Source organism: Coregonus clupeaformis, chromosome 21 (assembly GCF_020615455.1).
Source record: "Coregonus clupeaformis isolate EN_2021a chromosome 21, ASM2061545v1, whole genome shotgun sequence".
Taxonomy (NCBI): domain Eukaryota; kingdom Metazoa; phylum Chordata; class Actinopteri; order Salmoniformes; family Salmonidae; genus Coregonus; species Coregonus clupeaformis.
Window position 1 is genome coordinate 44119562 of NC_059212.1, and position 15000 is coordinate 44134561.

Below are 15000 nucleotides of genomic sequence, written 5' to 3' on the forward strand. Positions count from 1 at the left end.
AGGTCTAATAATGACTTAGTGAATTACAGGCCTCATCCACCGGGTCTAATAATGACTTAGTGAATTACAGGTGTCTTCCACCAGGTCTAATAATGACTTAGTGAATTACAGGCCTCATCCACCAGGTCTAATAATGACTTAGTGAATTACAGGTGTCATCCACCAGGTCTAACAATGACTTAGTGAATTACAGGCCTCATCCACCAGGTCTAATAATGACTTAGTGAATTACAGGCCTCATCCACCAGGTCTAATAATGACTTAGTGAATTACAGGTCTCATACACCGGGTCTAATAATGACTTAGTGAATTACAGGCCTCATCCACCAGGTCTAATAATGACTTAGTGAATTACAGGCCTCATCCACCAGGTCTAATAATGACTTAGTGAATTACAGGTGTCATCCACCAGGTCTAATAATGACTTAGTGAATTACAGTCCTCATCCACCAGGTCTAATAATGACTTAGTGAATTACAGGCCTCATCCACCAGGTCTAATAATGACTTAGTGAATTACAGGCCTCATCCACCAGGTCTAATAATGACTTAGTGAATTACAGGTGTCATCCACCAGGTCTAATAATGACTTAGTGAATTACAGTCCTCATCCACCAGGTCTAATAATGACTTAGTGAATTACAGGCCTCATCCACCAGGTCTAATAATGACTTAGTGAATTACAGGTGTCATCCACCAGGTCTAATAATGACTTAGTGAATTACAGGCCTCATCCACCAGGTCTAATAATGACTTAGTGAATTACAGGCCTCATCCACCAGGTCTAATAATGACTTAGTGAATTACAGGTCTCATACACCAGGTCTAATAATGACTTAGTGAATTACAGGCCTCATCCACCAGGTCTAATAATGACTTAGTGAATTACAGGCCTCATACACCAGGTCTAATAATGACTTAGTGAATTACAGGCCTCATCCACCAGGTCTAATAATGACTTAGTGAATTACAGGCCTCATCCACCAGGTCTAATAATGACTTAGTGAATTACAGGCCTCATCCACCAGGTCTAATAATGACTTAGTGAATTACAGGCCTCATCCACCAGGTCTAATAATGACTTAGTGAATTACAGGCCTCATCCACCAGGTCTAATAATGACTTAGTGAATTACAGGTGTCATCCACCAGGTCTAATAATGACTTAGTGAATTACAGGCCTCATCCACCAGGTCTAATAATGACTTAGTGAATTACAGGTGTCATCCACCAGGTCTAATAATGACTTAGTGAATTACAGTCCTCATCCACCAGGTCTAATAATGACTTAGTGAATTACAGGCCTCATCCACCAGGTCTAATAATGACTTAGTGAATTACAGGTGTCATCCACCAGGTCTAATAATGACTTAGTGAATTACAGGCCTCATCCACCAGGTCTAATAATGACTTAGTGGATTACAGGCCTCATCCACCAGGTCTAATAATGACTTAGTGAATTACAGGTCTCATACACCAGGTCTAATAATGACTTAGTGAATTACAGGCCTCATCCACCAGGTCTAATAATGACTTAGTGAATTACAGGCCTCATACACCAGGTCTAATAATGACTTAGTGAATTACAGGTCTCATACACCAGGTCTAATAATGACTTAGTGAATTACAGGCCTCATCCACCAGGTCTAATAATGACTTAGTGAATTACAGGCCTCATACACCAGGTCTAATAATGACTTAGTGAATTACAGGCCTCATCCACCAGGTCTAATAATGACTTAGTGAATTACAGGCCTCATCCACCAGGTCTAATAATGACTTAGTGAATTACAGGCCTCATCCACCAGGTCTAATAATGACTTAGTGAATTACAGGCCTCATCCACCAGGTCTAATAATGACTTAGTGAATTACAGGCCTCATCCACCAGGTCTAATAATGACTTAGTGAATTACAGGTGTCATCCACCAGGTCTAATAATGACTTAGTGAATTACAGGCCTCATCCACCAGGTCTAATAATGACTTAGTGAATTACAGGTGTCATCCACCAGGTCTAATAATGACTTAGTGAATTACAGTCCTCATCCACCAGGTCTAATAATGACTTAGTGAATTACAGGCCTCATCCACCAGGTCTAATAATGACTTAGTGAATTACAGGTGTCATCCACCAGGTCTAATAATGACTTAGTGAATTACAGGCCTCATCCACCAGGTCTAATAATGACTTAGTGAATTACAGGCCTCATCCACCAGGTCTAATAATGACTTAGTGAATTACAGGTCTCATACACCAGGTCTAATAATGACTTAGTGAATTACAGGCCTCATCCACCAGGTCTAATAATGACTTAGTGAATTACAGGCCTCATACACCAGGTCTAATAATGACTTAGTGAATTACAGGTCTCATACACCAGGTCTAATAATGACTTAGTGAATTACAGGCCTCATCCATCAGGTCTAATAATGACTTAGTGAATTACAGGCCTCATACACCAGGTCTAATAATGACTTAGTGAATTACAGGCCTCATCCACCAGGTCTAATAATGACTTAGTGAATTACAGGCCTCATCCACCAGGTCTAATAATGACTTAGTGAATTACAGGCCTCATCCACCAGGTCTAATAATGACTTAGTGAATTACAGGCCTCATCCACCAGGTCTAATAATGACTTAGTGAATTACAGGCGTCATCCACCAGGTCTAATAATGACTTAGTGAATTACAGGCCTCATCCACCAGGTCTAATAATGACTTAGTGAATTACAGGTCTCATACACCAGGTCTAATAATGACTTAGTGAATTACAGGCCTCATCCACCAGGTCTAATAATGACTTAGTGAATTACAGGCCTCATACACCAGGTCTAATAATGACTTAGTGAATTACAGGTCTCATACACCAGGTCTAATAATGACTTAGTGAATTACAGGCCTCATCCACCAGGTCTAATAATGACTTAGTGAATTACAGGCCTCATACACCAGGTCTAATAATGACTTAGTGAATTACAGGCCTCATCCACCAGGTCTAATAATGACTTAGTGAATTACAGGCCTCATCCACCAGGTCTAATAATGACTTAGTGAATTACAGGCCTCATCCACCAGGTCTAATAATGACTTAGTGAATTACAGGCCTCATCCACCAGGTCTAATAATGACTTAGTGAATTACAGGCGTCATCCACCGGGTCTAATAATGACTTAGTGAATTACAGGTGTCATCCACCGGGTCTAATAATGACTTAGTGAATTACAGGTGTCATCCACCAGGTCTAATAATGACTTAGTGAATTACAGGCCTCATCCACCGGGTCTAATAATGACTTAGTGAATTACAGGTGTCTTCCACCAGGTCTAATAATGACTTAGTGAATTACGGGCGTCATCCACCAGGTCTAATAATGACTTAGTGAATTACAGGCCTCATCCACCGGGTCTAATAATGACTTAGTGAATTACAGGTGTCTTCCACCGGGTCTAATAATGACTTAGTGAATTACAGGCATAATCCACCAGGTCTAATAATGACTTAGTGAATTACAGGTGTCATCCACCGGGTCTAATAATGACTTAGTGAATTACAGGCCCCACCGGGTCTAATTACAGACCCCACCGGGTCTAATAATGACTTAGTGAATTACAGGCCTCATCCACCGGGTCTAATAATGACTTAGTGAATTACAGGCGTCATCCACCGGGTCTAATAATGACTTAGTGAATTACAGGCGTCATCCACCGGGTCTAATAATGACTTAGTGAATTACAGGTGTCATCCACCAGGTCTAATAATGACTTAGTGAATTACAAGCCTCATCCACCGGGTCTAATAATGACTTAGTGAATTACAGGTGTCTTCCACCAGGTCTAATAATGACTTAGTGAATTACAGGCCCCACCGGGTCTAATTACAGACCCCACCGGGTCTAATAATGACTTAGTGAATTACAGGTGTCATCCACCAGGTCTAATAATGACTTAGTGAATTACAGGTGTCATCCACCGGGTCTAATAATGACTTAGTGAATTACAGGCCCCACCGGGTCTAATTACAGACCCCACCGGGTCTAATAATGACTTAGTGAATTACAGGCCTCATCCACCAGGTCTAATAATGACTTAGTGAATTACAGGCCTCATCCACCAGGTCTAATAATGACTTAGTGAATTACAGGTGTCATCCACCAGGTCTAATAATGACTTAGTGAATTACAGTCCTCATCCACCAGGTCTAATAATGACTTAGTGAATTACAGGCCTCATCCACCAGGTCTAATAATGACTTAGTGAATTACAGGCCTCATCCACCAGGTCTAATAATGACTTAGTGAATTACAGGCCTCATCCACCAGGTCTAATAATGACTTAGTGAATTACAGGCCTCATCCACCAGGTCTAATAATGACTTAGTGAATTACAGGCCTCATCCACCAGGTCTAATAATGACTTAGTGAATTACAGGTGTCATCCACCAGGTCTAATAATGACTTAGTGAATTACAGGCCTCATCCACCAGGTCTAATAATGACTTAGTGAATTACAGGTGTCATCCACCAGGTCTAATAATGACTTAGTGAATTACAGTCCTCATCCACCAGGTCTAATAATGACTTAGTGAATTACAGGCCTCATCCACCAGGTCTAATAATGACTTAGTGAATTACAGGTGTCATCCACCAGGTCTAATAATGACTTAGTGAATTACAGGCCTCATCCACCAGGTCTAATAATGACTTAGTGGATTACAGGCCTCATCCACCAGGTCTAATAATGACTTAGTGAATTACAGGTCTCATACACCAGGTCTAATAATGACTTAGTGAATTACAGGCCTCATCCACCAGGTCTAATAATGACTTAGTGAATTACAGGCCTCATACACCAGGTCTAATAATGACTTAGTGAATTACAGGTCTCATACACCAGGTCTAATAATGACTTAGTGAATTACAGGCCTCATCCACCAGGTCTAATAATGACTTAGTGAATTACAGGCCTCATACACCAGGTCTAATAATGACTTAGTGAATTACAGGCCTCATCCACCAGGTCTAATAATGACTTAGTGAATTACAGGCCTCATCCACCAGGTCTAATAATGACTTAGTGAATTACAGGCCTCATCCACCAGGTCTAATAATGACTTAGTGAATTACAGGCCTCATCCACCAGGTCTAATAATGACTTAGTGAATTACAGGCCTCATCCACCAGGTCTAATAATGACTTAGTGAATTACAGGTGTCATCCACCAGGTCTAATAATGACTTAGTGAATTACAGGCCTCATCCACCAGGTCTAATAATGACTTAGTGAATTACAGGTGTCATCCACCAGGTCTAATAATGACTTAGTGAATTACAGTCCTCATCCACCAGGTCTAATAATGACTTAGTGAATTACAGGCCTCATCCACCAGGTCTAATAATGACTTAGTGAATTACAGGTGTCATCCACCAGGTCTAATAATGACTTAGTGAATTACAGGCCTCATCCACCAGGTCTAATAATGACTTAGTGAATTACAGGCCTCATCCACCAGGTCTAATAATGACTTAGTGAATTACAGGTCTCATACACCAGGTCTAATAATGACTTAGTGAATTACAGGCCTCATCCACCAGGTCTAATAATGACTTAGTGAATTACAGGCCTCATACACCAGGTCTAATAATGACTTAGTGAATTACAGGTCTCATACACCAGGTCTAATAATGACTTAGTGAATTACAGGCCTCATCCACCAGGTCTAATAATGACTTAGTGAATTACAGGCCTCATACACCAGGTCTAATAATGACTTAGTGAATTACAGGCCTCATCCACCAGGTCTAATAATGACTTAGTGAATTACAGGCCTCATCCACCAGGTCTAATAATGACTTAGTGAATTACAGGCCTCATCCACCAGGTCTAATAATGACTTAGTGAATTACAGGCCTCATCCACCAGGTCTAATAATGACTTAGTGAATTACAGGCGTCATCCACCAGGTCTAATAATGACTTAGTGAATTACAGGCCTCATCCACCAGGTCTAATAATGACTTAGTGAATTACAGGTCTCATACACCAGGTCTAATAATGACTTAGTGAATTACAGGCCTCATCCACCAGGTCTAATAATGACTTAGTGAATTACAGGCCTCATACACCAGGTCTAATAATGACTTAGTGAATTACAGGTCTCATACACCAGGTCTAATAATGACTTAGTGAATTACAGGTGTCTTCCACCAGGTCTAATAATGACTTAGTGAATTACGGGCGTCATCCACCAGGTCTAATAATGACTTAGTGAATTACAGGCCTCATCCACCGGGTCTAATAATGACTTAGTGAATTACAGGTGTCTTCCACCGGGTCTAATAATGACTTAGTGAATTACAGGCATAATCCACCAGGTCTAATAATGACTTAGTGAATTACAGGTGTCATCCACCGGGTCTAATAATGACTTAGTGAATTACAGGCCCCACCGGGTCTAATTACAGACCCCACCGGGTCTAATAATGACTTAGTGAATTACAGGCCTCATCCACCGGGTCTAATAATGACTTAGTGAATTACAGGCGTCATCCACCGGGTCTAATAATGACTTAGTGAATTACAGGCCCCACCGGGTCTAATTACAGACCCCACCGGGTCTAATAATGACTTAGTGAATTACAGGTGTCATCCACCAGGTCTAATAATGACTTAGTGAATTACAGGTGTCATCCACCGGGTCTAATAATGACTTAGTGAATTACAGGCCCCACCGGGTCTAATTACAGACCCCACCGGGTCTAATAATGACTTAGTGAATTACAGGCCTCATCCACCAGGTCTAATAATGACTTAGTGAATTACAGGCCTCATCCACCAGGTCTAATAATGACTTAGTGAATTACAGGTGTCATCCACCAGGTCTAATAATGACTTAGTGAATTACAGTCCTCATCCACCAGGTCTAATAATGACTTAGTGAATTACAGGCCTCATCCACCAGGTCTAATAATGACTTAGTGAATTACAGGCCTCATCCACCAGGTCTAATAATGACTTAGTGAATTACAGGTGTCATCCACCAGGTCTAATAATGACTTAGTGAATTACAGGCCTCATCCACCAGGTCTAATAATGACTTAGTGAATTACAGGCCTCATCCACCGGGTCTAATAATGACTTAGTGAATTACAGGCGTCATCCACCGGGTCTAATAATGACTTAGTGAATTACAGGTGTCATCCACCAGGTCTAATAATGACTTAGTGAATTACAAGCCTCATCCACCGGGTCTAATAATGACTTAGTGAATTACAGGTGTCTTCCACCAGGTCTAATAATGACTTAGTGAATTACAGGCCCCACCGGGTCTAATTACAGACCCCACCGGGTCTAATAATGACTTAGTGAATTACAGGTGTCATCCACCAGGTCTAATAATGACTTAGTGAATTACAGGTGTCATCCACCGGGTCTAATAATGACTTAGTGAATTACAGGCCCCACCGGGTCTAATTACAGACCCCACCGGGTCTAATAATGACTTAGTGAATTACAGGCCTCATCCACCAGGTCTAATAATGACTTAGTGAATTACAGGCCTCATCCACCAGGTCTAATAATGACTTAGTGAATTACAGGTGTCATCCACCAGGTCTAATAATGACTTAGTGAATTACAGTCCTCATCCACCAGGTCTAATAATGACTTAGTGAATTACAGGCCTCATCCACCAGGTCTAATAATGACTTAGTGAATTACAGGCCTCATCCACCAGGTCTAATAATGACTTAGTGAATTACAGGTGTCATCCACCAGGTCTAATAATGACTTAGTGAATTACAGGCCTCATCCACCAGGTCTAATAATGACTTAGTGAATTACAGGCCTCATCCACCAGGTCTAATAATGACTTAGTGAATTACAGGTCTCATACACCGGGTCTAATAATGACTTAGTGAATTACAGGCCTCATCCACCAGGTCTAATAATGACTTAGTGAATTACAGGCCTCATCCACCAGGTATAATAATGACTTAGTGAATTACAGGTGTCATCCACCAGGTCTAATAATGACTTAGTGAATTACAGTCCTCATCCACCAGGTCTAATAATGACTTAGTGAATTACAGGCCTCATCCACCAGGTCTAATAATGACTTAGTGAATTACAGGCCTCATCCACCAGGTCTAATAATGACTTAGTGAATTACAGGTGTCATCCACCAGGTCTAATAATGACTTAGTGAATTACAGGCCTCATCCACCAGGTCTAATAATGACTTAGTGAATTACAGGCCTCATCCACCAGGTCTAATAATGACTTAGTGAATTACAGGTCTCATACACCAGGTCTAATAATGACTTAGTGAATTACAGGCCTCATCCACCAGGTCTAATAATGACTTAGTGAATTACAGGCCTCATCCACCAGGCCTAATAATGACTTAGTGAATTACATGCCTACCACTTTGATTTTTTAAAATTGTTAAACAAACAAGAAATAAGAAAAAAAACTGAACTTGAGCGTGCATAACTATTCACTCCCCAAAGTCAATACTTTGTAGAGCCACCTTTTGCAGCAATTACAGCTGCAAGTCTCTCAAGTAAATTGGATGGGTTCCGATGGTGTACAGCAATCTTTAAGTCATACCACAGATTCTCAATTGGATTGAGGTCTGGTCTTTGACTAGGCCATTCCAAGACATTTAAATGTTTCCCCTTAAACCACTCAAGTGTTTCTTTAGCAGTATGCTTAGGGTCATTGTCCTGCTGGAAGGTGAACCTCCGTCCCAGTTTCAAATCTCTGGAAGACTGAAACAGGTTTCCCTCAAGAATTTCCCTGTATTTACCGCCATCCATCATTCCTTCAATTCTGACCAGTTTCCCAGTCCCTGCCGATGAAAAACACCCCCACAGCATGATGCTGCCACCACCATGCTTCACTGTGGGGATGGTGTTCTCGGGGAGATGAGAGGTGTTGGGTTTGCGCCAGACATAGCGTTTTCCTTGATGGCCAAAAAGCTCAATTTTAGTCTCATATGACCAGAGTACCTTCTTCCATATGTTTGGAGAGTCTCCCACATGCCTTTTGGCGAACACCAAACGTGTTTGCTTATTTTTGTCTTTATGCAATGGCTTTTTTCTGGCCACTCTTCCGTAAAGCCCAGCTCTGTGGAGTGTACGGCTTAATGTGGTCCTATGGACAGATACTCCAATCTCCGCTGTGGAGCTTTGCAGCTCCTTCAGGGTTATCTTTGGTCTCTTTGTTGCCTTTCTGATTAATGCCCTCCTTGCCTGGTCCATGAGTTTTGGTGGGCGGCCCTCTCTTGGCAGGTTTGTTGTGGTGCCATATTTGTTAATAATGGATTTAATGTTGCTCCGTGGGATGTTCAAAGTTTCTGATATTTTTTTTATAACCCAACCCTGATCTGTACTTCTGTGCCGCTTGCTTGGTGGTTCCCCTTGCTTAGTGGTGTTGCAGACTCTGGGGCCTTTCAGAACAGGTGTATATACAGTGAGGGAAATAAGTATTTGACCCCTCTGCAAAACATGACTTAGTACTTGGTGGCAAAACCCTTGTTGGCAATCAAAGAGGTCAGACGTTTTTTGTAGTTGGCCACCAGGTTTGCACACATCTCAGGAGGGATTTTGTCCCACTCCTCTTTGCAGATCTTCTCCAAGTCATTAAGGTTTCAAGGCTGACGTTTGGCAACTCAAACCTTCAGCTCCCTCCACAGATTTTCTATGGGATTAAGGTCTGGAGACTGGCTAGGCCACTCCAGGACCTTAATGTGCTTCTTCTTGAGCCACTCCTTTGTTGCCTTGGCCGTGTGTTTTGGGTCATTGTCATGCTGGAATACCCATCCAAGACCCATTTTCAATGCCCTGGCTGAGGGAAGGAGGTTCTCACCCAAGATTTGACGGTACATGGTCCCGTCCATCGTCCCTTTGATGCGGTGAAGTTGTCCTGTCCCCTTGGCAGAAAAACACCCCCAAAGCATAATGTTTCTACCTCCTCTCATTGGTCTTGGCCATGGTGGAGAGTTTGGATTCTGATTGATTGATTGCTTCTGTGGACAGGTGTCTTTTATACAGGTAACAAACTGAGATTAGGAGCACTCCCTTTAAGAGTGTGCTCCTAATCTCTGCTCGTTACCTGTATAAAAGACACCTGGGAGCCAAAAATCTTTCTGATTGAGAGGGGGTCAAATACTTATTTCCCTCATTAAAAAGCAAATCAATGTATAACATTTTTGACATGTGTTTTTTCTGGATTCTTTTGTTGTTATTCTGTCTCTCACTGTTCAAATAAACCTACCATTAAAATGATAGACTGATCATTTCTTTGTCAGTGGGCAAACGTACAAAATCAGCAGGGGATCAAATACTTTTTTCCCTCACTGTATACTGAGATCATGTGACAGATCATGTGACACTTAAATAAAGTCCACCTGTGTGCAATCTAACTAATTATGTGACTTCTGAAGGCAATTGGTTGCACCAGATCTTATTTAGGGGCTTCAGAGCAAAGGGGGTGAATACATATGCACGCACCACTTTTCCGTTATTTATTTTTAAGAATTTATTGAAACAAGTTATTTTTTTCATTTCACTTCACCAATTTGGACTATTTTGTGTATGTCCATTACATGAAATCCAAATAAAAATCAATTTAAATGACAGGTTGTAATGCAACAAAATAGGAAAAAACGCCAAGGGGGATGAATACTTTTGCAAGGCACTGTATCTATTGGGAGGTACTGAATGGTATTGATGGTATCTACTGGGAGGTACTGAATGGTATTGATGGTATCTACTGGGAGGTACTGAATGGTATTGATGGTATCTACTGGGAGGTACTGAATGGTATTGATGGTATCTACTGGGAGGTACTGAATGGTATTGATGGTATCTACTGGGAGGTATTGAATGATATTGACGGTATCTACTGGGAGGTATTGAATGATATTGACGGTATCTACTGGGAGGTATTGAATGATATTGACGGTATCTACTCGGAGGTACTGAATGATATTGACGGTATCTACTGGGAGGTACTGAATGGTATTGATGGTATCTACTAGGAGGTACTGAATGGTAGTGATTGTATCTACTGGGAGTTACTGAATGGTATTGATGGTATCTACTGGGAGGTATTGAATGATATTGACGGTATCTACTCGGAGGTACTGAATGATATTGACGGTATCTACTCGGAGGTACTGAATGATATTGACGGTATCTACTCGGAGGTACTGAATGATATTGACGGTATCTACTGGGAGATCCTGAATGGTATTGATGGTATCTATTGGGAGGTACTGAATGATATTGATGGTATCTACTGGGAGATCCTGAATGGTATTGATGGTATCTACTAGGAGGTACTGAATGGTATTGATGGTATCTACTGGGAGGTACTGAATGGTATTGATGGTATCTACTGGGAGGTACTGAATGGTATTGATGGTATCTACTGGGAGATCCTGAATGGTATTGATGGTATCTACTGGGAGGTACTGAATGGTATTGATGGTATCTACTGGGAGGTACTGAATGGTATTGATGGTATCTACTGGGAGATCCTGAATGGTATTGATGGTATCTACTGGGAGATCCTGAATGGTATTGATGGTATCTACTGGGAGGTCCTGAATGATATTGATGGTATCTACTGGGAGGTACTGAATGGTATTGACGGTATCTACTGGGAGATCCTGAATGGTATTGATGGTATCTAATGGGAGGTCCTGAATGATATTGATGGTATCTACTGGGAGGTACTGAATGATATTGATGGTATCTACTGGGAGGTACTGAATGGTATTGACGGTATCTACTGGGAGATCCTGAATGGTATTGATGGTATCTACTGGGAGGTACTGAATGGTATTGATGGTATCTACTGGGAGGTATTGAATGATATTGACGGTATCTACTCGGAGGTACTGAATGATATTGACGGTATCTACTCGGAGGTACTACTGGGAGATCCTGAATGGTAGTGATGGTATCTACTGGGAGGTCCTGAATGGTATTGATGGTATCTACTAGGAGGTAATGAATGGTATTGATGGTATCTACTGGGAGGTACTGAATGGTATTGATGGTATTGATGGTAGTGATGGTATTGATGGTAGTGATGGTATTGATGGTATTGATGGTATCTACGTAAATCTGTTCCAGCGACTATAGCCGGGTGACAGTGCTATTGGGTGGTACGGTATATTATGTTATCTTATGGTAACTTACGGTAACTTACAGCGCATTTGGAAAGTAATCAGACCCCTTGACTTTTTCCACATTTTGTTACATTACAGCCTTATTCTAAAATGGATTAAATCAATTGTTTTCCTCAATTTACACACAATACCCCATAATGACAAACCGAAAACAGGTTTTTAGAAATTTTAGTAAATTTATAAAATAAAACAGAAATATCTTATTTACATAAGTATTCAGACCCTTTGCTATGAGACTCGAAATTGAGCTCCGATGCATCCTGTTTCCATTGATCATCCTTGAGATGTTTCTACAACTTAATTGGAGTCCACCTGTGGTAAATTCAATTGATTGGACATGATTTGGAAAGGCACACCTGTCTATATAAGGTCCCACAGTTGACAGTGCATGTCAGTGCAAAAACCAGGCTATGAGGTCGAAGGAATTGTCCGTAGAGCTCCGAGACAGGATTGTGTCGAGGCACAGATCTGGGGAAGGGTACCAAATAATGTCTGCAGCATTGAAGGTCCCCAAGAACACAGTGGCCTCCATCATTCTTAAATGGAAGAAGTTTGGAACCACCAAGACTTGTCCGCCCGGCCAAACTGAGCAATCGGGGGAGAAGGGCCTTGGTCAGGGAGGTGACCAAGAACCCGATGGTCACTCTGACAGAGCTCCAGAGTTCTTCTGTGGAGATGGAAGAACCTTCCAGAAGGACAACCATCTCTGCAGCACTCCACCAAAGGCCTTTATGGTAGAGTGGCCAGACGGAAGCCACTCCTCAGTAAAAGGCACATGACAGCCTGCAGGACCTAAAGGACTCTCAGACCATGAGAAATATGATTCTCTGGTCTGGTGAAACCAAGATTGAACTCTTTGGCCTGAATTCATGGCAAGTTAATTCCGGCCTGTTAATGGTGTCATTGCACAGAGAGGGAAGACCTATTCACTAACATTTACTATCAAAACTCACTTTAATCTATTGTGAATATATGTGTGTCAGACCTTTTGTTCTCTTTCAAATACAAAGGCAAAGGCAAAGTCACTGAGTGTACCAAACATTAGGAACACCTTCCTAATATTGAGTTGCACCCCCCCCCTCCACCCGTTTGCCCTCAGAACAGCCTCAATTCGTTGTGGCATGGACTCTACAAGGTGTCGAAAGCGTTCCACAGGGATGCTGGCCCATGTTGACTCCAATGCTTCCCACAGTTGTGTCAAGTTGGCTGGATGTCCTTTGGGTGGTGGACCATTCTTGACACACACGGGAAACTGTTGAGCCTGAAAAACCCAGCAGCATTGCAGTTCTTGACACAAAATGGTGCGCCTGGCACCTACTACCATACTCCATTCAAAGGCACTTAAATATTTTGTCTTGCCCATTCACCCTCTGAATGGCACACATACACAATCTATGTATTTGTATTTATTATGGATCCCCATTAGTTCCTGCCAAGGCAGCAGCTACTCTTCCTGGGGTTTATTATGGATCCCCATTAGTTCCTGCCAAGGCAGCAGCTACTCTTCCTGGGGTTTATTATGGATCCCCATTAGTTCCTGCCAAGGCAGCAGCTACTCTTCCTGGGGTTTATTATGGATCCCCATTAGTTCCTGCCAAGGCAGCAGCTACTCTTCCTGGGGTTTATTATGGATCCCCATTAGTTCCTGCCAAGGCAGCAGCTACTCTTCCTGGGGTTTATTATGGATCCCCATTAGTTCCTGCCAAGGCAGCAGCTACTCTTCCTGGGGTTTATTATGGATCCCCATTAGTTCCTGCCAAGGCAGCAGCTACTCTTCCTGGGGTTTACATTTACATTTTACATTTTAGTCATTTAGCAGACGCTCTTATCCAGAGCGACCTACAGTTAGCACATACATTATTTTATCGAACCCACAACCCTGGCGTTGCAAACGCCATGCTCTACCAACTGAGCTACATCCCCTGCCGGCCATTCCCTCCCCTACCCTGGACGACGCTGGGCCAATTGTGCGCCGCCCCATGTGTCTCCCGGTCGCGGCCGGCTACGACAGAGCCTGGATTCGAACCAGGATCTCTAGTGGCACAGCTAGCACTGCGATGCAGTGCCTTAGACCACTGCGCCACTCGGGTTTATTATGGATCCCCATTAGTTCCTGCCAAGGCAGCATCTACTCTTCCTGGGGTTTATTATGGATCCCTATTAGTTCCTGCCAAGGCAGCAGCTACAGGCAGTTAGATTTGGGTATGTCATTTTAGGCGAAAATTGAAAAAAAAGGGTCAGATCCTTAAGAGGTTAATAAAGATTGAAAAAAGTAAGGGGCCTAGACAGCTGCCCTGGGGAATGTGTTCTGTTAGACAGGTAACTAACTATTTATCCACAGTATAGCAGGGGGTGTAAAACCAGCAGCAGACTGATCGATAATGTCAAAAGCCGCACTGAAGTCTAACAAAACAGCCCCCCCAATCTTTTTATCATCAATTTCTCTCAGCCAATCATCAGTCATTTGTGTAAATGCTATGCATGTTAAATGCCCTTCCTTATAAGCCTATTGAAATTCTGTTGGGACAAGGTATCATAACTTTCACCTGGCCAGTCTATGTCATGGAAAGAGCAGGTGTTCTTAATGTTTTGTATACTCAGTGTACACTTGAATTAGTGTCTGTGTGCTTGTTCCTATGTTCATGTGTGTGTGTTTTCCTCACCTCCTGATTAGGGATGCTGATGTATCCCGGATGAGGTTTGAAGGCCTTGGGAGTCTGTCTGGAGAACATCCAGTGGCTGCTGAAGACTGGTTCCAGGAGGAGGTATGGCTTCTCTGAGTAGTTGACCACCACAACAAAG

The 15000-nt window shown here is 42.2% G+C and overlaps 1 protein-coding gene across 1 annotated transcript in view; it reads right to left on the bottom strand.

Annotated features, from left to right (window-relative positions):
• The window catches only part of st6galnac3 (ST6 (alpha-N-acetyl-neuraminyl-2,3-beta-galactosyl-1,3)-N-acetylgalactosaminide alpha-2,6-sialyltransferase 3), a 125307-nt gene that overhangs the window by 75630 nt on the left and 34677 nt on the right, over positions 1-15000 (bottom strand). Inside the window, exon 2 of the mRNA XM_041842951.2 lies at positions 14862-15000. This exon is cut by the window's right edge and continues 44 nt beyond it. Coding sequence (XP_041698885.1) covers positions 14862-15000 — 139 coding nt within the window. The remainder of the gene's footprint in view (positions 1-14861) is intronic.